Source organism: Hylobates moloch, unplaced genomic scaffold, assembly GCF_009828535.3.
Source record: "Hylobates moloch isolate HMO894 unplaced genomic scaffold, HMol_V3 SCAFFOLD_3, whole genome shotgun sequence".
Lineage (NCBI taxonomy): Eukaryota > Metazoa > Chordata > Mammalia > Primates > Hylobatidae > Hylobates > Hylobates moloch.
This window is the reverse complement of record NW_026652278.1, coordinates 49983410-50010543: the sequence shown is the minus strand read 5'-3', so window position 1 is coordinate 50010543 and position 27134 is coordinate 49983410. Positions and strand designations below refer to the sequence as shown.

At 34.9% G+C, this 27134-nt stretch overlaps 1 protein-coding gene across 2 annotated transcripts in view; it reads left to right on the top strand.

The window, feature by feature from the left end:
* Positions 1 to 27134, top strand: part of PCDH15 (protocadherin related 15) — a 1777335-nt gene that overhangs the window by 1334403 nt on the left and 415798 nt on the right. For both annotated transcript variants that reach the window (XM_058436255.1, XM_058436254.1), the window contains one exon: positions 13143 to 13251. In XM_058436255.1, the coding sequence (XP_058292238.1) occupies positions 13143 to 13251 (109 nt within the window). The remainder of the gene's footprint in view (positions 1 to 13142; positions 13252 to 27134) is intronic.

The following is a 27134-nucleotide window of genomic DNA, read 5'->3' as shown; positions in this document are numbered from 1 at the left end:
GTTTTGCAATGAGATTACATTTTATAGGCCAGGTGCAGTCACTCATGCCTGTAATCCCAGCACTTTGGGAGGCCGAAGTGGGCCTTTTGCTTGAGCTCAGGAGTTCGAGACCAGCCTGGGCAAAATGGTGAAACCAATAATACAAAAAATATAAAAAAAAAATGTATAGCCGGGTGTGGTGGCATGCACCTGTAGTCCCAGCTACTACTCTGGTGCTGAAGTGGGAGGATGGTCAGAGCCCATGAGGTGGAGTTTGTGAGATTGCACCATCATACTCAAGCCTGGGTAACTGAGCCAGACCCTGTCTCAAATAAATAAATAAATAAATAAATAAGATGTCCATTTAAGATACAATGGAAAAATACAGTTATTCAATCTAGTTTTATTTCTGTTAAAAATGATAAAGATTAAAATTCCAATTATAATTTGGTATTAAGTCTTTACTGTTCAATTTCTTGATGGATTGAAACATTACATATAAAATGTTAAAGCCATAGTACTTGAAAAAAATAGATAATTTGATATTCACATAATTTTTAGATGGTTTAAAGTATCTAGCCTAAAATCCAAAAGGAAAGGGAAATATTTGAGTAAATAAAAACACCAACCTCCTAAATGTCAAAAACAACACTAAAAGGCAAACAACAAACTGAAAATATGTTTAAGGCTGGTGACAAAGTGTTGATTTCTGTGCTATTCACATATGCCATGAAAATAAAATTTTAAAATGCCAAAATTAAAAAAACAAAATAGGCAAAGTAAATGAACAGGCAAAACACATACATATCAAGTAAATTATGCTAGTGACCAAAGAAATTTAAAATTAAACTTTATGCTTAACTAGCAACACTCTAGATGTATATCTCCCTCACTATTGACAAGCATCTGCAGTTAGACTTTTTTACACACTATCGAAGAGGAAATATATCATTTTATAAATTATCACATTAGTGGGTTTGGAAAGCTATTGCAAAAATAGGTTTTTGATGCATATTTATTGATGAAGACCAATGTTATGATATAATGTGAGATGAAAATGTCAACAAAATTAAATATGGAACATGGTAAAATATTACATGTGTTTATATACAGACAATTAGACAAGCAATATATATACATAGATAAATACTGATACAAAATACCTTAAATATTAAAAATGATAATCATTGGGTAGTAGGGTTATAAATATTTTTGCTTCTCTGGACTATACTTTTAAAGATACTCTAGAATCATTTTTTTAATCACCAAGACAAATATTTTTGCTATTTTCCTATAGAAGTTTTTCACTGGCAACTCAGTTTATCAAAATTAAACTCCTCCATTTTTAAGGCGATTTAGAAACTCCCCTCAAAATGTCTCTAGATGATTTTCTACTATATTTTGTTACTCTTTTTTCCCGCTCCTATCAGAGACAAGAACATTATTTTTCACTAGCAGTATCACATTTGATACTTGGATCGAAGTACACATGCTTGAATGTCTGTTCATTGTTATTTTTTATAATTCACCTTTAATACTTGACAGCGTGAATTTTTTATCAGAGCTTTCTCTTACCATGTATTGAGAAATGCCCTAACAAAACATTTTCTAAATTAACTTGTGGTACCTGCACTTTGAATCCCCATCCCTGATACTGTGAGCTTTCTCGTGTCTCCAGAATTTGTGTCTAATTTATTTTCTACTGCTTTAGCAGTTAGTAGAGTTCTTTGTACATGCCAACTGCTTAATGCATTTATATAATTCATCTGAATGTTAACAAATTAAGAAATTTCACTTCAACTCTTTACAATAAAAATGTAGGGAATGAATTTATTATTGGATATAAAATTATGATATGTCTGAGTCTATAGAAAATAATTTCACTGAAGTTACCTTTAAATAAATCAAAATCAGATACCTACTTTAAGTGAATATTCAACTCTCTGGTAGACTATCTTATTTTTAAGTATGATTTTTAAATAATTTACTTCATAAGTTTCTCATTCGAAGCTTGGCTTCAAGTTAAATAGCAGAGATAGATAATCCCTTTTTACTTCCTCAATTATTTGATCAACTTTGGAATTCTAAATAAACTTTCAAAATTCATATCAGTGTCCTATTTTCAGACAGATGTGTAAGCTTCTAGTTTCAAATGAAAATTTCTCTCTCTCTAGCTTGTAACTTGGAGTCAATTTTAACACCCAGATTACACAATTTAAAAGCGTTAAAATTATCAATTTAAAAAACTAACTATAATAATTTCCACATATTAAGAATGTCATTTACTGTTTCTTTATATATATATATATTCTTTCATGCATCCTCACATCAATCATACAGTGTATATATATGTGTATATATATACAAGCTCTAGGAGACTAGCTATTGAAAAGCTTTATTGCTACTTATTGGCAAGCTTGGCATATTTTGCTGTAGGACATAGGAGTTCACCGTTCACTCTATTGGAATGTTTATGACATTGTTTATTGTACTACCCCAAAAGGCCATCTCAGTGAAGCACTTTGAGCCCCTATATGTGTATATGATTCACTCTCATGGCCAGATTATTTTGGCCTGTAGTTAAATGCAGCAACTTAGGAAGCTCAAAGATATTGAAATTATAAATAGATTCTCAAAAAACATCATTATTTGTATTTAGATGTCCTACAGAAATTCAGAGAGCAAGGCAAGTGTGTATGAGCCCCAAAAATACTCTAAATAATCTACAACCGAAAAACACTTTATTCAAAGTTTTTGAGTCTCCATGTGCCACATGTACTGTCTGGTCCTACAGATATAAGAGAAAATAGACCTTCACATTGCTCTCAAGAAAGTTATAGGGAAGCCAAATCAGTTTACGTAAATTCTGATGTGGATGAGCACAATATTTCATCTATGGAAGTAGATAAGGAAAATTATTGTCTATACTTCATATGGTCAGAATGTGTGTACAGGTAGAGGAAATAGCCAAATACATATGAAAAGAGAAAGGGATAAATAAAACTATATTAAAATTAGAAATTTTTCTTTGACAAGATAACATTAAATAGGGTCTAAATATAAGCCATAAGAATTGTGATATTTATAAAACTTTAAGCTGATAAATGACTTAATTACAATATATAAAGAACTCTTGTGAATCATTAAGGAAAACAGACAATTCAACTAAAAATAGGCAAGAGATATGGAACAGCACTTTACACATGTCCAAGATCATCAAACAGTTGTTCAACGCCATTAATCATCAACAAAATTCAAGTTAAAGCAACTATAAGATAATAATACATATTCACTGGCTTTGCTAAAATCTTGAGACTGAAATTGATAAAGTTGTGAAAGAATTAGAATTCTCCTACTCTGTGATAGAATGTAAACCACACAACCACGTTAGAAAACTGACGATAATCTAGCCTATCAGAATGTGTACATACTCTGCAATTTTATTCTCATATTTAACACAAATGCAATCATATCAGTAAGAAGACAAACTCAAGAGTGTTTGTAAGAGCATTATCATCACAGCGTACCCTAGAAGAAGTACAAAGTTCATCACCAGTTGAAAAAAATGAATATATAAAATATGATCTATTCATCTAATGGATGATAGTATAACCATTAATATGAGTTTACTAATACTGCGCTTAATTATATGCAAGAATCTTTCATGCATATATATCATATAAGACATAATAATTGATTAAAAAGCCATATATAAAAGGTTTTATACTATGTAATTCAATTTATAGAAAATTTAAAACAGATAAAACAAATCTTTCATATTACAAATCAGGCCATCTTTAGGATGGAAGTAGGGGCAGTTATGAGTAGATAATAAGTGGGTTTCTGAGATACTGGCAATATTCTATTTCTTGATCACAGTGTGATTACATGAATGAATTATAACTTTGTAATAGTTTGTCCCAGACTGTTATCTAATGATTTAGGAAGGTGTCTCATAACTTATATTTGAATAAGAAATTTATTTTTAAAAGCACATTATATAGTGTGCAGTGAATATTCTTGTCAACACATCTCTGAGCATATGTCCCTCTCAATATTTATGTAAGATAAAGCTCAAAGTGCAATCCTTAAGTTTAAGTTACACATATTATCAGACCTGGTGAAAATATCAATTTTTTTCCTGGAATGTATAATTATAACTTTGTGATAATTCATCAGTGACTGACTATTGATTTCTGAAGGTATCTCATAGGTTGTACTTGAATAAGAAATTTATTTTTTAAAAAAGCAAATTGTATATTGTACAATGAATATCCTTCTCACCATATCTCCAAGCAAATCTCTCAATATTTATGTAAGATAAAGCTCAAATTGAAATGCTTTAATCTATACTATACATATTGTCAAAGCTGGTGATAGATTTCATTTTTTTTTCCTTGAACTTAACCTGCTTTTTTTTTCCCGTCACAGATATAAAAGCCCCTATCTCCTCATGCCTTCAACAGTTCCAATTATTGGGATTGTTTTAAATCATTGCTAAGCAAGCATTTGCAATATTTTAAAGTAATCATTTGCCTTTCTTATTTTCACCTATGTTGACTTCTAATACATGTGTTTTTCTCATATATTCACTTTTGTTCTAGAAAGATTTATTTGGCATAAGCAATCGACCAAAGATGTATCTGGTAAAGACTTACTTAGCAGTCTTCCAAAGCTTTATTTGGTAAAGTCAATATCTATCATAATTTTTTTCTGTATTCATTGTTAACCAATATTTAATCATTCTTTATTTAAAAATCAATTTTTTCCCATTGATTTGAACATTCACATTTATTACACACATACTCGGTAGAAATATAAAATGATAAAACCACTTGGGAAAACTGTATATTACTTTGCTTCATTTATCTAAATTAAAAATTTATGTTCTTTTACCAAACTAATGCATCTGATAATGCAAAATCAGGTTTTATTTCTCTAAAATGAAATCAATAAAAAAGGACTACTTTGTTATATTTGTTCCATATTTGTTGTCCTTGTTTTATTGCCTTCCTATTGAGTGAGGAGGCCTTATCTGGAGAGATTGAGGGTAAAAACCCTAGGGAGTGCTCACACAGTCCCTGCTAGCAAGGAAGTCCCGGATAGAATTCTGATTTGACAATGAATTGAAGTCATCACAAAAACAGACATCTCCTGACCTGATGAGAGCACACAATGGGAACCATATCATTATTATCATTGAAATATTCATCCAAATTTAATGAGACTAAAATTATGAACAAATAAATTCTCCCAAGATTGTCTCCTTATCTTCATGATAAAGCAAACTCTGTCTGCTCAATTTCTTCCTTTCCTCTGACTTCCAGAGTGGGTCATGCTTGTCAAAATCGTTTGGAGGATTTTTGATGTGCACGATGGGAATGAAGGGGAGGTGAATAACAAGAAGATTTTGAGTTAGCCCTGAGGCAGTGTGAGAAGTAGGAACAAGAATAGTTGTTATAGAAATGGATAAGAATGGAAGAAAGTGTTGTAATAAATATTTCTGTGATCTATGTATCCTCCTTACAACATCTGTGAAATGCATATTCTCAGGTTTGAGTTATGTGGAAATTGATTTTTGATAGTCAAAGCCAACTTGATTGCAGTAATGCTTGAGACTTTGTCACTTGGACAATGTGGAACAAGTCACCAACCTTGAAGATTTTGTTACAGACTTTTATTATTTATTCATGGACAATAATTACTGGGTTACCACCAGCCAAGGTTTTTATTGCCTGTCTAGAAATCATTTGATGATCCATAGACAAGGGAGGCATATAATCCCAGGTAAACAAACTTTAAAGACAAAGACATTCAAGGAAATATTTTGAAAATAAGGGAAGTATCAGTAAAAGTATTCAAATATGCAACTGAGAGGATACTGAAATGCACATTTTGGAAACAAATTCAGTCACATTATACAAGGCAAATCTACACATACGTGGTAGAATAAAGAGTATGATATTGGAGGGGTCATAAAATTTGCTCATGGAAATAATAAAACAAGGGTATTTTCTGTTAGCTCAGTGAGTTTTTGTTTTAATATGTGATAAGAAACACCATTGATCAGGCATGAGGTGTTATGATTTTCATGAATCATGATTATATACCTATCTCAAATGTGCTCTTCATTCTTCTGTTCTAAGGATAATAATTATCAAAACCATTTGAGGAATTTTGATGTATGTAGTGTATCAGTTTCAAAGATGTTTGTGAATGTTCAACCTGTGTTTCTTCCATAACAATACAAAAAGTTCAAAGTAATTGGCTTGGCTCATACTACTCACCCTAATTAGTTACTATTTTTTAAAATAATCTCACCAGAAAAAAACATTTTGATATGTCTGATACTTTTTCAAACAATCTGATATTTCTGACCCTTGAAAAAAGCAAAACTAAGCAAAGTGAAAACAGAAATGGTTGTTTGGCCTCTAAAGGGAATATATAATTGTATTTATGTCTATATGAATGTGTTTGAGAAAATTTTGGATTTGTTCTAGTTCTCTGTGTTAGTAACACATGGAAACAAGCAAGAATCTGGCTGAAAATAATCAAGAGCTTCGAGGAAAATAGTACATTTGCGATGTAATATGAAATGAGAATAATAATGTTCACTAACTTTTTTTTTTTTTTTTGACACGGAGTCTCGCTCTGTCACCCAGGCTGGAGTGCAGTGGAACGAACTCAGCTCACTGCAAGCTCCGCCTCCCGGGTTCACGCCATTCTCCTGCCTCAGCCTCCCAAGTAGCTGGGACTACAGGCGCCCGCCACCAAGCCAGGCTAAATTTCTGTATTTTTAGTAGAGACAGGGTTTCACCGTGTTAGCCAGGATGATCTCGATCCCTGACCTCGTGATCCGTCCACCTCGGCCTCCCAAAGTGCTGGGATTACAGGTGTGACACTGACTTTCCTTACATGCAGTAGAAATCTTCTATTGTTAAAGGAAGTGTACAAATTGAATATTAATGACTTTAATGGATATTGAAAAAGCACCAATTTAAATGTAAAGAACACATAAAATTAGTGAAAGCAATTAAGTACTAAGTAATAAATTCAATAACTTAGGTATTAAATTATATAGTTTCTAAGATTTCAGATCACTTAATTATTGGTCTTGGAATACTTACAGCATATTTTTACTATTTTAGCATGACTATCCTTTCTCCAAATACTATGATGTTATTACTTGATTAAAATACAGTGTAAAGATCTAAGCAATGATAAGTGTAATATTATATAATACATCCAAGTTTGGCTTTTATAACAGCAAACTATGTATTTGTATGAGCTCAGATTACCTTTCCAGGGATGTATCAGAACATATTCTTCCTTGAAGATAATTATAATGCCTTCAGTTAATTTGAAATACTTGGGCACGTTCAGTGCACTACTATGTATACATTACTCAGATGAAGACATCATTCAAATGCCAAGTTGAGAATATTTAGTATTTTAACAATGCTTCTATTATCTCTATCTCAACCCAGGCTGGAAGCTTTAATAATCAGTCTGCGAAATGTCATTTTTAAGTTTACTGACCCATCAACTTGTGTAAATGATAGATATTATTTCTCATTGGTGAAGTGAGAAGTATTTTAAAAGTAAGAAATGGTTTCAAATTATTTTAAAGACAACCTACCCATGCATGAAACAGTGAAAATCATATGCATTATGTATCCATTTAACATTAGGGATGATATCATTGGTTAAATCTTATTGTTCTATGGATCATGACTTCTGTTTACCTGCTATTAGCTAAACAGTGAATATATCCAGTCTCTGAAATCTGAGTGTTTCTCTTGAATATACCTTTTGTTCAAGATAATGGTTTGAACACCTAAAAGACCAGAAACCTGAGATTTTATTAAATCTGCAGAAAGGCTTCTTAATCTTTTGTGATTGCTTGCTAATATGTTTTTATTAATGATTATATATATATACACACACATATATATATATATATATAAAATAAAATTCAGACCAAAAGTTCATTTTCAATCTGGTAGTGAGGTTTTATGAGGCATAATTAACCCTCACTCACATCAAATGTTAATTGCCTACTGTTATCCTCAGAATAATAAACAGTTGTGCATGAAAACGTTGTCTTAACATTGCTCAAAAGAGAAGTTGTGTCTCCAGAAAAGCTAATGAATAGGAAACATGTATTCATAATAGAATAATCTTTAGGTTCTTGACTATATATTTACACAGTATTTTCACAGAAGACTTTTTGTTGTTGTTGTTTAATCGTTTCTATGATTAACTTCTCAATATGAATCTCTTTATATGGACCTAATTCACTTTAGTTATGTGTCCCCATGACTAAGACAGGGAATGTAGCTCTGACAGTTCAAACAGCAATGAAATGCAAATCTGCTATCCTGTGTGCTTCTAATATAGGCTTATCAACTGGAACAGAATTCAGGAGACATGACCTCTTCCTGAAGACATATGAGACAGCAAAGAAAGCAGCTTTGCTTCAGAGGCAAAATATAAAAGAACCATCCAGAGTTTGGGGAGCTCTTTTTGTGTTTCTTGACTTGATAACAAAAATTTGTTGAAATCTGTGAGGCACTAGGCTGAGGGTTATAAATACAAATAAGATATTTTCTGCCCACAGACCAATAAAGCTTTTGGCAAAAAGATAAATGTAACAATTGTAATAAAATAGAGGAACATTTTGATACTTTCCATAAAGGATACCCAGGCATCTTTGAGCTATAGGTGGACTTCTAATTTCTTCAACACATACCGTACTTCCTCTGTAATCTAGGCAGTAAAGTCAAAAGCTAAGAGAAATGAGGACGACAGAGAATAAGCAACAGCAATTACTATCTATGTGAAGAGACTCTGTTCTTCAGAAGAAACAAGTCACTGAATTAACCGCCTTTTCGGAACTGTGGAAGACCTGGCAGTAGCCGCAGATGGACTGTTTCCTGGTAGTGAATATTACAAAGTTGACCAGAGAGTAGTGATCTCTTTGGATAACTCAATAGAATAAGTTGGCAAAAATATATTAAATATCTGCTATTTGCTAAATCCTGTAAATGATTACATTGCTTCAATTCATGGGCAAGAATAATTCTGTTCTCTTCATAGAGCTATAACTCTGTTCAATGAAAATAACAGAATTGGCCAGGTGCAGTGGCTCACTCCTGTAGTCCTAGCAGTTTGGGAGGCCGAGGTGGGCGAATCACGAGGTCAAGAGATCCAGACCATCCTGGCAAACATGGTGAAACCCCGTCTCTACTAAAAACACAAAAATTAGCTGGGCGTGGTGGCGCATGCCTGTAGTCACAGCTACTCGGAGAGGCTGAGGCAGGAGAATGGCATGAACCCGGGAGGCGGAGCTTGCAGTGAGCCGGGATCGCGCCACTGCACTCCAGCCTGGGCGACAGAGTGAGACCCTGTCTCAAAAAAAAAAAAAAAAAAAAAAAAAGAAAAGAAAAAAAGGAAATAAATAACAGAATTTAGAAGGTAAAGTAAGTAAATGTCTCTAAGAGAGCCAACACACCATCTATTACTCTCTTTTCTTTAGCGTTTTATTAAATTGATACTCTAGGTTTAAAGTCTGAGAACTGACCTAAAACAAACTTAGGGAAAAAGAGGTTCATTATAAGGATACTATTTTTCAATAAATTCAAGGACAGTAATATGCTGGCACTTGGTGATCAAAGACTATTTCCTTTATCTGTTTCCTTTTTTCATCAGCATTAGATTCTTTACTACTACATACTGCTTTTTTTTTCCTTTTTCATTTCATTTTTACTCAGTTTGCTTTGGATTTACCCTGTTGTTAAAAAAAAAAAAAAATACTTGAACTGAATACGTACATATTATTACTATTTTACCTCTGTTCTCTCTGTGAAATTCTCACTTATTCTAAGGAACCGTTTCAACATGGGTTGTTCTTGCTTATGTGAATACCCTTTCCAGGCCTGGTTCCATCTACTGTGGAGATTGTGGTAGCAGACAGAAGTTCAAACATAATGCATGTTATTTGTGTTGTTTCTTTTAATGAATGCGTATAAATTATCTGCCTCTGACTTCAATGCTACATATCTTTATAAAATATGTTAAATATTTAACAAGATCATCCTAAAAATCATAATTTTTAGTATTCTTTAATGTCATGTATTAATAATATTTAAAAATTTCAAGCTTCATGGAGCACAATTTACTTGAGAGGTAATCATATACATAATATTTAAGAAATCATTCTTTTCACCTTTAATCCTAGATTATCTGACAGTTTCATTTATGGTAGCAGAAGGAAAAATAAATATTGTGAAATAAGTTGCTAATCTCTATAGGACAAGATAAAATGTCAATTCTGATAAGTTATTTAAACCACACCATTTCTTTTAAATTTCCAGAAACTTGTGAAAGCCTTTATCAAGAGAGATTAATTTCTTTTATTCTCAATACTATAATTTATTTATTAATAATGTTAAAACAAATAGTACAGGGTATGGTAATGACATAGTCACACAGTACAAAATGGCTTTATGTAAAATATTTTCTATCCCATCTACCCTCACTTCCATGCTCAGTATCCTGAGATACTCACAGATTTTCATCTTCTGATTATTAATATAATTCTAAATACTACACTTGTTTCTTTTTATTTCTTCAGTTCTTACTATATATATATATAATATTTAATTAGCAAGCAAATGTGCAAGATGAGGAATTTAATTTTCATTTCTCCCTTCCTCTTGGTTTTGTTTGATGTGTTATTTTTAGTTTTTACATCGCTTATACAATTCAATGTAAATAAATTATGTTGCTCATTTCAACAACTCTATATATTATAGAAAGAATATTTTATACTACATTACTAATTAACAAAGCTAAAACTGCTTATGTGTAGGTAACTTAGCAAATCTATAGAAATAAATAGATGAAGGTGATCAGCCAACATATCCTGAAATATTATGATTTGCTTACATTTTGCATTCCAAACGAAAAGCTAAGATTCAATTTTATTTTAATTTCTAGATAAGAAATTACTTATTTTATAATAGCCAAAATTGTTTGGGAAACATTGGTATATTTTTCTGACTATGAGATGCAGAATGGAACTGCAGAAAATCCTCAGATTTGAAATGCCTTCACAGGATCCAAACAGAGCCTCGGTTTTGGAAAAATTACTGCAGATTTAATTATATGAACCAGGATTGATACAGCTTAACTATAAGCTGACTTTGGCTGATGTAATCAGATTCCTTGGTGAAATGACTAGAAAGAACTTGTCAACTCTTAACTCCTGTGTTCAAACATACATATTTCAAAGAACTTCAGATTTCTTTTTCAGTTTAGGGAGAAATACAGGTATTGCATACCAAGCAAATTGACTATTGGGAAAGTGTGTGTGTGTGTGTGTGTGTGTGTGTGTGTGTGTGTGTGTGTGTATGTGAGAGAGAGAGAGAGAAAGGCAGTGTGGGAGGAAAAGTTCAGTGAGAGTTGTGTGATAAGAACAATAATCTTCTGGATTTAAAGGAGTAATTTTGATATTTATTTGGTATTTTCATGGTTCTGATTCCACATTTAAAGGAGAGAATAGAGTATTAGTAAGTTGCTACTACCAACAACTCTTTATTTTCAGGAAAATACTGATAACATTTAGACTACTTAGGATCTATTAGTGGTAATGAAGTCAAGAGAAACCCCTACAATGTCTATGGTGTTTAAATTATTGGTCAATAATTATCCTTATTATAATTTCAATATAAAATTAAGTATTATAAATAATGTTTTAATATCATTGCTCTTTTCCAGCATGCCATCACTATACATTTTTGCTAAGAACTGACACTACTGGTTTTGTATAAAAGTACATGACATATTTCAATGTTCTGTCATTTGAGAAGAAATAATATGAGAACATTGCAGTAATTTTTCAGAATGTAAAGTTGCAGATATTGAGACATACTAAATGTTTGGGAAACAGTAGTTTAAGTTTCACAGCCCTCAGCCCAAATATGTAATGGAATTTCCCTTAGAATTACCCTTTAAGGTATTTCGATTTAGAATTACCAGTTACATATTTGGGATGAGGGCTACAAAACTTAGAGTAGTGTTTCCCAAACTGTGTTCTAAAGGCATTATTTCAAAAAGAGGTTAATGGGTGTTTCTTGAAAGTGAGCAAATAGTACCTTTTTCTTAGAAAGTCAGTATGCAGATTAGCATAATTAAGTCTGAAAAGATTTGTGGTACAGTTAATTGGCTTTCAAAACTGTATTTAATATCATATTTCCCAAGCGTATCTGTGCGGATAAGCTTTTTTATTATTTTTCAACATACTGTTATTGTATTTTTAGCATATCTATTATGATCACAGTAGTCAGTAACCTCATATAACTTACCACCTGTTTTTGTAATGTTTTTTTGCAACAGAGCCATGCCCACTTGGGCTTTTGTGCTGTAATGGCAGAGTTGAGAGTAGCTGCAACATAGACCATATTGTTGGCAAAGCCTAAAGATAGTTATTATCTGGTCCTTTACAGAAAAATGTTTGCCAGTCCTGATAGCACAACAGAATAGTACTGGACATTAAATTGGGAAACACTGAATTTAAAGAAGTATATTATAATTTTAAACATTATTTCTTATAGACCATTGTAAAATACATGTACATACCTGCAATATTTAAAATCAATTTTAATTATATGAAATTTTCAATAATGTTACTTTTATTTTTATGAAATTATTTACTTTAAGTATTTATATTTTAATATAATTGATGTGTCTGAAACTAAAAAATGATTTAGCAAGGAAAGAATACAAGTATTCTTACAAATCTTGTCTAAAGCAAAGAGAAAACATTACTTCATAAACTATTTGATAGGCTGCTATTTCTTTTGTGACATCCTCTAGAGAAGATTAAAAATGCATTGTCATTCTTCCTTGCTTTCCTTTTAGGAGTAGTTACTGATATAAATGTCTATGTGCATAATTACTATGTCTTACCATTTTGACCTTGAGGATACTTTGCTCCCTCTTAACGTTCAAAATTAACTAGTAAAAGGTATTAGATCATAAATGTTGACACTTGAGTTTACTGTCTCAGATGTTATATAGATTTCCAAACTAAAATGTCTGTCTCAATCCTTCATGAAGTATTAGTAATGCAGCTGAATAAAACTCTAATTTTTTTTCAGGAAGAACTGAACCCCATTATTGTTACGCCAACAATCCAAGCCATTGATCAGGACCGGAATATTCAACCACCATCAGATAGGCCAGGAATCCTCTATTCCATCCTTGTTGGTTTGTATCTGATAACATTTTACACTATCAATTATTGTAGAATCTTACAGTAACAAATTCTCTCGATTCCAGGGAAATATTTTAAATAACAAAGTTTATTATTTGACATGATTGCTACTTTTGTGTATAAACACATTTTAAAATAATAATTCAAGATATTTGCTGCCTCAATTAGTTGGACTGAAATGTGTAGAATGATAAATGAATAACTTTTACGGAAGAAGCAAAGCAATTCAAAATATTAGGAAATTAACCTACATATTAGTATTTTTCTACATATCAACTTACCATATAAAGCATCCTGTAGCACCAACTTTCAGCTTTTAATATAAAATGAAAAACATTTTACATGTGTTTTATCTTTGGTTGGTTACTATACATAATTGTGATAATATATGACTGAATTTAAAAAGAGCTATTTTGGAGCAATTTAAAAAAAAAAAAGGTGAGAGAGCATGATTAGCCCAAGGGAACATGAAACATTAACCTTTGGCAAATATTTTTCTTGAAAAATTCCACAGAAACCATTCTAATCCATCCCTATGCATATAGTACTAGTTGGATCAAAAGCAAAAATGATGAGAAATTGATTATGCTGCTTTTCTTAGATTGCTTTTGCTGAAATAGGGATGTTGCTGATTTGCGTAGCCTCTAGACAGACAGATGCTTGTGAGACAGGCTATATATCTTTTAAGGAAGAAGGGGCCTCTTTTGAAGTGTGCTTGAAAAGTAACTTTAATGGAGATCAGCATTAGCCCTCAACCCCTTTCTGTCCTCTTACTTGAAGCCTATGTGCATATACACATACACAACAACCAACAGATATTAGATTTGCAAATATCATACTGTATCCTTAGAAATGCTGTCTGTAAAGAAAATTCAAGCAATTCTCTTTCAAGCCTTTGGTCTTTATAAAGACACAAATATCATAAGCAGAGCTCAGACTTTTATATTTGTAAAAAGCTTTCATAAACATGAAACTATTTTAAGTCTATAGAGATCTTGGTATAGATAATAAAGCATCATTAATTTCATTAACTGAAGGCTTGACTGTATGTCAATCACTGTATTAGATGCTAAAGACACAAATATCAGAGATGAATGTTCTAGGTTAGGGAGTCGTGGAGTCTGTGGCTAAAAAAAGATTTAAAAACTTTAAAAGATAAAATACAGTATTTAAGGCACTCTAAATAAAGTTTGAACCATATGTAGGCTCACAAGAGGAGAGCATTAAGCATTTTATGAGAATTGCTTAGGAAGAGTCATTTTAGCAGAAAGACAGGAGTTTCCAGGTGGAAAAAGGAAGACAATTATCTATATAGATAATGCAGCATATGCAAAAGCCAAAGGGTGAAATTTAAGAACAGACTTGGATAATTATGATACTCAGAGCCAGTTGGATGCATTGGTGTTCAAGTTTGTTTTACTTTTGAAAGTTATGTGCATTCTTTTTCTTAACAAATGACCACCTACACTGTGAAGCAACCCATATCACTGACTTCGTGGAGCTAGTTTTCTGGCAGAAGAGATAGGCAATAAACAGTTACTATAATAAATAAGTGTTTATTATCAAAGTTAGAAAGTTGTGAATGCTATGGGAAAAATCGATCATATGAATGAGATTGGAAAAGCAGAGGAGGACTTTAGTAGAAGTTGTAGTATTAAGTAGTATCATCAGCACTTGCGTCATCAAAAGATAAGCTATTAGCAAAGGCTTACAGAGGCTGAGGAAGTTATTCTCATTGATATCTCCGGGAAGAGTTCTAGGCGGAGATCAAAACTGAAGCTTGCCAGGTGGGTTTCAGAAACAACAAGGGGGCCAGAAGTATTGGAAAGAAGTGAGTGAGGTCAAAGTAGAAAGGTGACAGATAAGAAGAGAGCAGAAACTAGAGAGCCTTGTATGTTATTTATCTACTTTGTATTTTCCTCTGAGTGAAATGAGGAGCCAATTAATAAATTTTAACAGAAAAGTGACACAGTGATGGAAAGTTTCATCAGCCTACAGCTGTAGGATAATCGTGTCCCAAACAGTGGATATAAACTCTTACAATTATTTGCTGTCACAGCTAAGGTAAATGAATAATATCCTTTTACACTATTTACATTTTTAGAAGGAAGAGAATTGTAGGGGCTGAGAGTGTAGCCTCTGGAAATTGTACTGTCCATGTTAAAAATCCTGACTTTAACTCACACTAGACATAATTTTAGTTAAGTTATTTAGCCCCTCTTTACCTGAAATTAGTCCTTCTTTTTTTTCTTCTTTTGAAACAGTGTCTTGTTCTGTCACCCACACTGGAGTGCAGTGGCACAATCATAGCTCACTGAAGCTTTGACCTCCTGGGTTCAAGTGATCCTCCCACCTTAGCCTCCCAAAGTTCTGGGATTACAGGTGTGAGCCACTAACTGACAAGATTATTCTTCTTTAATATAGGATTAACAAAAATAGATCTTTGTACAAAAGAATTGTGAGAATTTGATCCAATACATTGTAAATGTACATAATACTGCCTGGAAAAAAAGTTAATGCTCAGTACATTTTAGTTGACCTTGTTATTAGCATTAGGAAGGAAAATAAGGCATGTTACCTAAGTCACATCAGTCTGGTACAAATGGAAACACAAAAACAAAAACCAGACACAGCACACACACACACACACACACACACACACACACACACACACAGAAGGGGATATCCATGACTCTGACTTCACGTACTTTGTCAAAACTCTTAATTTTCCTTAAATCCATCCAAGTACTTCTGAATATATGTGTTTATCCAAGCTAACGTTAAGTTACCACATGGAGGACTCCTCTCCTGCTTCCATTTGTTATAGACGGTCTCTGTTTACTATATGTGAGGATACGGATGCTGATGTCTATGACAAGGTCATCCAAGGGCTGTTGTCAGCCTCTTCAATGGTCCTACTGTCGTGAACATCAATGGCAGAATTATTGACTACCCAAAAGTCTTTAAAGGAAAAGCTAGAGAATGGTGTTCATAGCAAGATTTAAAAGGTTTAACATATTTCTGGGATTCTAAAAAGATAAAAGCAAGCTGTATATATACTCAGGAAACACATGGGAAGGCCCTAAGCTCTCATCTCTGACTAACCTTGAAACTCTGCCAATGCAGTAACTTAAGGTCAAGATGGAACAACTCCATAAAGCAGCTAGACCTAAAAGATATCTACAAAACACTCCACCCCCTAACAGCAGAATACACATTCTTCTCAAGTGCACCTGGAATGTTTTTCAGTATAGATCATGTTAGGCCATGAAACCAATATCGTTAAATTGAAGATGATTGAAATAATACAAATTCTATTCTCTGACAAAAAATGGAATGCAATTAGAAATTAATAGTGAAGGAAATTTTGGAAATTCACAAGTGTGTGGAAATTAAACAATATTCTTTAATCAATGACTCAAGAAAGAAATAAAATCAGAAAAATACTTTGAGACAAATAAAAATAACAATACATTGTAACATGTATTTTAATCTCTAATTAACAACGTAGTCTTTGTCACAAAGACAGTGGAAATGTTAAGCAAACTGAAGAAAAAGAGCAGAAGGGAGGCCAGCTGTGGTGACTCACACCTGTAATTCCAACATTTTGGGAGGCCGAGGCTGGTGGATTGCTTGAGACCCAGAGTTTGAGACCAGCCTGGGCAATATGGCAAAATCTCATCTCTACAAAAAATACAAGAATAAGCTGGGCATAGTGGTGTGCATCTGTGGCCTCAGCTACTCAGGAGGCTAAGGTGGGAGAATCACCTGGGTCCGGGAAGTCAAGGCTGCGGGGCTGCAGTGAGCCACGATCACATCATTTTACTCCAGCCTGAGTGATGGAGGAGATTGGAGGTGACTCTCTTTGAAAAAAAAAAAAAAAAAGAAAGCTAAACAACATAATAGAAATAATAGAGACTACAGTGGAAAATAATAAAACAGGGATTAGGAAAAGAGTAGAGATAATAAATGAAGCCAAAATCAATTCTTTGAAATCATCAACAAAATTAACAAACCTCTAGCTAGACTGGCCAGGAATAAAAGAGATAAGATGCGATTTACTAACTTGGAATGAAAGAGAGGACCTTCTATTTAGCTTACAGAAATAAAAAAATGTTATAAGGAAATATTATATACAATTTATGCCAACTAGACAAATGGATGCAATGGACAAATTCTTGGAATCAAACTATTCAAACTGACTTCAGAAAAAATAAAAAATTGGGGCAGACTTTCAACAAGTAAATAGACTGACTTAGTAATCAAAAAGATCTTCCCACAAAGAATAATTCTGGATCAGATGCTTTACTGGTAAATTCTACCATTAGAGAATATTTAATACCCCTTCTGTGTTAGCCCATTCTTGCACTGCTATAAATAACTACCTGTTACTGGGTAATTTATAAATAAAAATAGGTTTAAGTGGCTCACAGTTCTACAGGCTGTACAAGAAGTATGGCTAGAGAAGCCTCAGGAAACTTTGAATCAGGGCTGAAGGGGAAGTTGGCGTATCTTACATGGCCAGAGCAGGAGAGAGAAGGGGTGGTACTACACACTTTTAAACAACCAGATCTCATGAGAACTGACTCACTGTCACCACTGTCACCAGAACAGCAAGGGGGAAATTTTCCCCCATGATTCAATGACCTCCTACCAGGTCCCTCCTGCTACATTGGAGATTACAATTTAACATGAGATTTGGGCAGGGAAACAAATCCAAACCATATCATGAAACCCCTGGTTCCCCTGAAATCTCATGTCCTTCTCACATTGCAAAATACAATCATCCTTTCTCAACAGTTCCCCAAGTCTTAACTGATTTCAGAATTAACTGAGAAGTCCACAGTCCAAAGTCTCATCTGAGACAAGGCAAGTCCCTTCTGCCTATGAGCCTGAAAATACTTACAAGATACAATGGGGGTACAGGTTTTGGGTGAATACACCCATTCCAAAAAAGGATAAATCAGTCAAAGCAAAGGGTCTACAGTCCCCATGGAAGTCTAAAACCCAGGAGGGCAGTCATTAAATCTTAAATCTCCAAAATAATCTCCTTTGACTTCATGTCTCATATCCAGGCCACACTGATGCAGGGAGTGGGCTCCCAAGGCCTTGGGTATTTCTGCCTCTGTGACTTTACACAGTACGGCCCCACTGGATGATTTCATGGGCTGGTGTTTGGTGCTTGTGCCTCATCCAGGTGCACATTGCAAGCTGCAAGTGGATCTACCATTCTGGGGTCTGGAGAATAGTTGCCTTCTTCTCACAGCTCTAATAGGCAGTGCCCCAGTGGGAACTCTGTGTGGTGGCTCCCACCTCACATTTCCCTTCCACACTGCCCTGGTAGAGGTCTTCCATGAGGGCTCCACCCCTGCAGCAGATTTTTGCCTGGACATCCAGACATTTCCATACATCCTTTGAAATGTAAGTGGAGGCTTCCAAGCCTCAACCCTTGCCCTCTGGGTATCCACAGGTTTAACATCACATGGAAGCTGCCAAGGCTTATGGCTTGCATGCTCTGAAGCAGAGGCCTGAGACATATCTGGGGACCATGCAGGCATGGCTAGAGCTGGAATGGCTGGATGCAGGGAGCAGTGTCCTGAGGTTGCACAGGGCAGTGGAGCCATGGGCCTGGCCCACAAAACCATTCTTTCCTCCTAAGCCTCAAGGCCTATGGTGGAAAAGGCTGCCATGAAGCTCTCTGAAAGAAAAGCATAGTCTGTAGACCCCTTAATCATATATGTAGATGAAATTTCTGCCTCTAATTGTGTTATCAAGTCTGACCATTTTTAATGTAAATGTTAACAGCTATCAAGCTCTGTTGCAGCACTGTCATTAATAATGATATCATACAATGTGTATTTATTTCTAATAATATAAGAAAGTCTGCTGACTTTAGCTTGTAACAGTAGCTTGTAGTATTAAGTACTCTTATATGGGCAGCTAATGTGTGAAAAGTAATATGTATTAAATATCATATAGATGAGATATATGTTACATACTAAAACATAAATATTATATTGTTGACAGTATTTTTTCTTATTTTTCAAAGTATGATTCTAATAATATGAATATTCTGGCAACTAAAATGTTGGTGTCACCCATTGATTAAGAATAGAGATACTAGAGCCAGAAAACTTGGTTTAATTTTTTTATAAACCTTCATTAACTCTGGTAGGTATTATCAAGTATAGCACTTTCATGGCCAGGTATACAGTATATTCATATTGGAAATGTGAAGAGAAAAACACATTTTTTACCCCTTCCTCAATGCATATATCACATTGAGAAGGCATGAAAATGTTCATGGGCCCTACATTTCTTCTATTGTTTATTTCATATTTCACAGTTATCATATTTCATTGTGTATTTCATATTTCACAGTTATCAGAGTCCATATATTCTCTTTGTGTCCTTTTTTGTTTTCTTATTTTTTTGTTTATATTTTCTTTTGTTTCATGATCCTTGTGCTACACAATACACAACTGAGTTCTTATAACAGAACACTTACAGCTGAGCACATGTGTTTTTTTCAAACATTATATAACCTTAAATATACCCCTGAGGTGTATTTTTCCTCATGCCTTACTATCCTCCAGAATGCTTCTTCTAATTTTAATGTACTTCTACATTTTGGAAATTATTTTTTAAAGAAAATATTCTTTATAGAATTTATTTAAAATAGTCCATTTAATTGCATGTGCGCCTGCCTTTTAAGAAGGCAAAAGTGAAAGCTATCAAACTTCTGAAGGACTGATCCCAGAACTGAATCAGTAGAAATAATCTACTATCATATACTGGTCAAAGCAAGAACAATTCCTGCCCAGATTTAAGCTGAGGGGAAAATAAGAGTATTTTACTTGTTAGGACACAAAAAATGTTTTCCATCTTTGATCTAATTCAAGTAATTCAAGGAGATGAGAAGGTTCATAAAATGGAGCTCTGAACTTTAAGACGTAAATAAGTTTAGGCAAGATTGTGTGTGTATGTTAGTGTATTATTCCATTTTCATGCTGCTGATAAAGACATACCTGAGACTGCATAATTTACAAAAGAAAGAGATTTAACGGACTTACAGTTCCACATGGTTGGGAAGGCCTCACAATCATGGTGGAAGGTGAATGGCATGTCTCACATGGCAACATATAAGAAAAGAGAGCTTGCGAAGGAAACTCCCACGTTTAATACCATCAGATCTTGTGAGACTTATTCACTTTCATGAGACGAGTACAGGAAAGACCCGCCTTCATGATTCAGTTACCTCCCACAGGGTTCCTCCCATGAGATGTGGGAACTGTGGGAGTTACAATTCAAGATGAGATTTGGGTGGGGACGCAGCCAAAACCATATTTAGTTAATGATAGCTACATTTTATAATGAATACATAAGTTTTCTGATCATTCATCCCATGAATTAAAAAATATTTTTGAGTACACACTCTAATATTTAAGAATTATACATGTATTGTATCAGTCATTAAATTTTCAGTGTTCAGATATCACATAGAAAATGATTAATTGTATTAGATATAAGTCAACATTATAAATAATTGTATTAATTACATGAAAATTGTCAGTCTGACTTTATTTCTGGTCTGCCTGGATCTCCACAGTTTTGACCTAATAACATGACTGATTAAGCTGTTTTAGCAGAGGAATGGGAAGTGATTTTTCCATCTCTGTTGGTGTTCACTTCTACACACATCATTAGTGTTACCTTTAATCTCAGGTTTATTTGCAGAGATATTTCTCAGCTATTTATTCATTTTTTGAGCATTAGTTTGGTGTAAAATTAGTATTATAAAATACAGATTCCTTTAACTGGCCAAATGTAAACCAAAAGTCACTGCGATGTGTTGAAAGCCAACAGACAAGAGAGAAGGCTACTTGTATTGCTTAATTTTATTTCACAGCTTGACTGGTTTAAAGCATGTAGAAAGAGCTGGTAAAATATTATTTCTGAGTCTGTCTAAGAGATTGTTTCAAAAAGAGACTAATATTTGAATCAAAAGACTGAGTGAAGAAGATCTGCTCTCACCAATATAGGCAGGCATCATCCAGTCCATGAGGGCCTGAATAGAACAAAAAGGCAGAGGAAGGATGTGTTTCTCTCTTCTCAAACTGGAACATCCATCTTCTCCTGCCATCAAACATTAGAGTGCTTAGTTCTGAGGCTTTCAGATTCTGAGACTTATACCAATGACTCCCCTGGTTCTTAGGCCTCTGGACCTGGCAAAAAATGCACCACCAGTTTTTCTGGTTCTCTAATTTGCAGATGGTAGATGCTCTTAGCACTTATAACAAAAAATATTGCTTGGCTGTGTCACCACCCAAATCTCATTTTGAATTCCTGCATGTTGTAGGAGGGACAAGGTGGGAGGTAATTGAATAATGGAGGCAAGTCTTTCCTCTGCTGTTATTGTGATAGTGAATAAATCTCACAAGATCTGATTTTTTTTTAAAAAAGAGGAGTTCCCCTGCACAAGTGCTCTCTCTTTGCCTACTGCCATCCATGTAAGATGAGACTTGCTCCTTCTTGCCTTCCACCATGATTGTAAGGCTTCCTCAGCCATGTGGAACTGTAAGTCCAATTAAACCCTTTTCTTTTGTAAATTGCCCAGTCTCTGGTATGTCTTTATCAGCTGTGTGAAAATGAACTAATACAGTAAATTGGTAACAGGAGTGGGGTGTTGCTGAAAAGAGACCCAAAAATGCAGAAACGACTTTGGAACTGGGTAACAGGCAGAGATTGGAACAGTTTGCAGGGCTCAGTAGAAGACAGGAAGATGTGAGAAAGTTTGGAACTCTCTAGAGACTTACTGAATGGCTTTGACCAAAATGATGATAATGATATTAATGATGAAAACCAGGCTGAGGTGGTCTCAGATGGAGATGAGGAACTTGTTGGTAACTGGAGCAAAGGTGACTCTTGTTATGTTTTAGCAAAGAGACTGGCAGCATTTTGCCCCTGCTTTAGAGATTTGTGGAACTTTGAGCTTGAGACAGATGATTGAGGGTATCTGGTGGAAGAAATTTCTAAGTAGCAAAGCATTCAAGAGGTAACTTGGGTGCTGTTAAAGGCATTCAGTTTTATTAGGGAAACAGGGCATAAAAGTTCAGAATATTTACAGCTTGATAATTTGATAGAAAAGAAAATCCCATTTTTTGAGGAGAAATTCAAGCTGGCTGCAGAAATTTGCATAAGTAACGAGGAGCTGTATGTTAATCCTGAAGATAATGGGAAAAATGTCTCCAGGACATGTAAGAGGTCTTCATGACAGCCCCTCCCATCCCCAGCCTGGAGGCCTGGGGAGAAAAGATGTTTTTGTGGGCTGGGCCCAGGATCCCCATGCTGTGTGCAGCCTTGGGACTTATTGCCCTGTGTCCCAGCTGCTCCAGCTGTGGCTGAAAGGGGCCAACATAGAGCTCAGGTCCTGGCTTCAGAGGGTGCAAGCCCCAAACTTCAGCAGCTTCCACATAGTATTGAACCTGTGAGTGCACAGAAGTCAAGAATTGAGGTTTGGGAAGCTCCACCTAGATTTCAGAAGATGTGTGGAAATGCCTTGTATGTCAAGGCAGAAGTTTGCTTAGGGGCAGGGATCTCATGAAGAATCTCTGCTAGTGCAGTGCAGGAGGGAAATTTGGTGCCAGAGCACCCACACTGAGTCCCTTCTAGGTCACCACCTAGTGGAGCTGTGAGAAGAGGGCCACCATCTTATAGACCCCAGAATGATAGATCCACTGAGAGCTTACATAGTACATCTGGAAAAACCACAGACACCCAACACCAGCCCATGAAAGCAACCAGGAGGGGGCTACACTCTGCAGAGCAACAGGGGTGGAGTTGTCCAAGGCTGTGGAAGCCCACCATTTACATCGGCATGACCTGGATGTGAGACATGGAGTCAAAGGAGATCATTTCATAGCTTTAAGATTTGCCTTCCCTGCTGGATTTTGGACTTGGGGGCCTGTAGACCCTTTGTTTTGGCCAATTTCTCCCATTTGGAATGGCTGTATTTACCCAATGCCTGTATCGCCACTCTATCTGGAAAGTAACTAGCCTGCTTTTGATTTTACAGATGCATAGGTGGAAGGAACGTGCCTTGTCTCTGGTGAGACTTTGGACTGTGGACTTTTGAGTTAATGCTGAAATGGGTTAACACTTTGGAGGACTATTGAGAAGGCATGATTTGTTTTGAAATGTGAGGATGTGAGATTTGAGAGAGGCCAGGTGCAGAATGACATGATTTGGCTGTGTCTCACCCAAATCTCACCTAGAGATGAGATCTCACTATGCTATGAAGGCTGGTCTTGAACTCCTGACACAGGTGATCCACCTGCCTCAGCCTCCCAAAGTGCTGGGATTATAGGCATGAGCCACCGTTTCTGGCCATAGATCTCATCTTGAATTCCCACGTGTTGTGGGAGGGACCATGTGGGAGATAACTGAATAATGGTGGCAAGTCTTTCCCCTGCTGTTTTCATGATAGTGAATAATCTCATGAGATCTGATGGTTTTAAAAAGAGGAGTTCCCCTGCAGAAGCTCTCTCTCTCCCTTTGCCTGCTGCCATCCATGTAAGAAGTGACTTGCTTCTCCTTGCCTTCCACCATGATTGTGAGGTTTCCCAAGCCACGTGGAACTGTAAGTCCAATTAAACCTTTTTCTTTTGTAAATTGCCCAGTCTTGGGTATGTCTTTTCAGCAGTGTGAAAATGGACTAGAACAACAAATTCCCATAATCAATCAGCCAATTGATTGAGAGAATCAATCCCTCTCTCTCTCTCTTTCTTTCTCACTGTCAGTGCTAATATGTCCTTATAGGCTATTCGTTTTGTTTCTCTAAAGAACTCTGAATAATATATATTCAGTTATATATAATATATATTCAGTTATATATAATATATATTCAGTTATATATATATAATATATATTCAGTTATATATAATATCTATTCAGTTATATATAATATATTATATATATTAATCATAGTGATACTATCTTGATCAACATGTGTAATTAAAATTCTACATTTTAAATATATAAAGATAATTGTGTAGCATTTTTTTCTTTATCCTACAGAAAACCCATAATCTTCAAAATTGTAAGCTTTTCACCAAGGGATTAATTTAGGTTGCCATTTCCTCTATCATACTGAAAAAATGAAAAATGTAGAATTTTCTTAGCATATATAAAAATAAAAATAAATGTTTTGGCAACCACTAATTATGTTGGCTCTAATAATTATAATGCTGAAATTCACTATATTATTTATAATTGTGATAATAAACATAGTTATCAATTTTACATCTAAATTTAGGCAATCAAAGCTGTTTCTAAAGAACAGCTTTAGGTTGACTGTAAACATTGTGTATAATGAAAGCACAAACATTAAGTGTTCTTAGTTCTCACTAGAAAAGCATCACACTTTTAAGAAATGCAGGGAAATACATTTCACTTGGCTTTTCTCTTTGTCCAAGCAGTTGTATTTTTAAATTGCTAGTTATACTCTTGTTGAGTTAATATTCTATAAGGATGTCTAAAAACCAACCTTCCGGAAAGAGATGGCCGATGAAGCCAAAGTGTCTAATTCACTGAACTCAGGCTACACAGCATAACAGGAAAGAGTTTACACTCTGGATTTAGATACCTTGACTTCTGACCCAGTCATTTACTAACCGTGAGAGTTCAGAATATTTTACTTAACTTCTGTGAGTGTTGGTCTCTTCATAGATCAAGTAATAAATATCTTTCCCATAAGATTGTTTTGAAACTTAGATGAGCTAGATCATTTTCAAATAAAGAGATTATAACATTTTCACCATAGTAACTAGTTAACGGCTAGTAAGGATTACTCTCTGGGAAATGAAAATCTTTCCCAGCTCAGCGGCTATTATTCAATTATCTTCAGCATTTTGGGTTCATTCTTCCAGGATCCCTGCTCCATCCTATGCTGATGAAAGCTAGGGTAAAAGCAACCCAAAGCAAATGATAAATTATATTGCATTTTTGAAAACTCTTACGAAAAATATATAAAATAAGAGATAGTAAATAAAATCACCATTTGGCATCACTTAGTTTCAAGAATTATGAAGACTTGGCCAAACTTATTAAAATGTATATGTCTATCAATTTTTTTCCTCATTATTTTGAAAAAAAATATAATTTTAATCCACAAATATTTGAATTTATGCTTCTAAAATAACTATTTTTAGAACATTCCTACAATATCATAGCACAAATAAAATATATAACAATCCTTATTTAATATTAAATATCAGTCAGTGTTTATTTTCACTTTCTCACAAATATTATTTTTGTTTTTTAGAGTTTCTTTTTTGTTTTTGTTTTTCTTGGAAAGGGAAAGATGCAAGGGGACCAGAATTCATGTAAGTTCACACGTTGGTATTGACACTTCTCCTAAGTCTCTCTCTTTTTTTTTTTTGAGACAGAGTCTTGTTCTGTTACCCAGGCTGGAATGCAGTGGCAGGATCTTGGCTCACTGCAAGCTCCACCTCCTGGGTTCACACCATTCTCCTGCCTCAGCCTCCTGAGTAGCTGGGACTACAGGTACCCGCCACCACGCCTGGCTAATTTTTTTTGTATTTTCAGTAGAGACAGGGTTTCACTGTGTTAGCCAAGCTGGTCTCGATCTCCTGACCTCCTGAGCCACCGGTCTCGGCCTCCCAGAGTGCTGGGCTTACAGGCGTGAACCACCAAGCCCAGCCTTTCCTAAGTCTCCTTTTTTTTTTTTTTTTTTTTTGAGACAGAGTCTCGCTCTGTCACCCAGGCTGGAGTGCAGTGGCACTATCTCAGCTCACTGCAAGATCAGCCTCCCGGGTTCACGCCATTCTCCTGCCTCAGCCTCCCGAGTAGCTGGGACTACAGGTGCCTGCCACCACGCCCATCTAATTTTTTGTATGTTTTCTTTTTAGTAGAGACGGGGTTTCACTGTGTTGGCCAGGATGGTCTCGATCTCCTGACTTCGTGATCTGCCCGCCTCAGCCTCCCAAAGCGTTGGGATTACAGGTGTGAGCCACCTGCCCGGCCCTAAGTCTCTTTTAATCTACAGTGGTTCTCTTTCCATTTATTTTTAAATTGTTTTCTTGTGATTCATTTATTGAGAAGTCAAGTTGTTTATATTATGGAGTTTCTCATCATCTTAATTGTACTTTCCTTGGTTTAATTTTACATGTTACTCTGTCCCATATGTTTCCTATAAATTTTGACACTTAATCAAATAACATTTTTTGTTTGTTTCTTTGTTGGGTTTTCTCAAAACTGTTTCATAGATGGTATAATAGTCTGCTTGGGCTGCCATTAAAAAACACCCTAGACTGAGTAGCTTAAGCAACAGAAAGGTGTTTTCTCACAGTTCTGGAGGCTGGAAGCCTGAGATCAAGGTGCTTTCGTGGTTGGTATTTGATGAAGCTTCTCCAGCTGCTTTCTTGTGTCTTCACATGGCCTTTTCTCTGTGTGCCCTTGGACAGAGAGAGAGGGAAGAGATAGAAAGAGAGACAAAGAGAACACCAGTCCCATCAGATTTAAGAGCCCACCCATATAAACTCATTTAGTCTGATTACCTTCTTAAAAGGGTCTATCTCTCTATAATGGTCACATTGGGAGTAAGGGCTTCAACATAAAATTGTTAATGGTGAGGGGGACAACTCAGGCCATAGCAGATGATGTTGAATTAATTCTTCTATTGAGAGGTATATATGTGGGTTTATCTCTTTTTTTGTGTGATATTAGCAGATTTAGTGCTCAATGCCATGATCCATTCATTTATGAGGGGTTGTAAAATGATGGCACTCTGATATTATTACTCTTCTTAAATTATTAGCTGAAATAATTTCTTAATGAGACACTTTTTAATCAATTA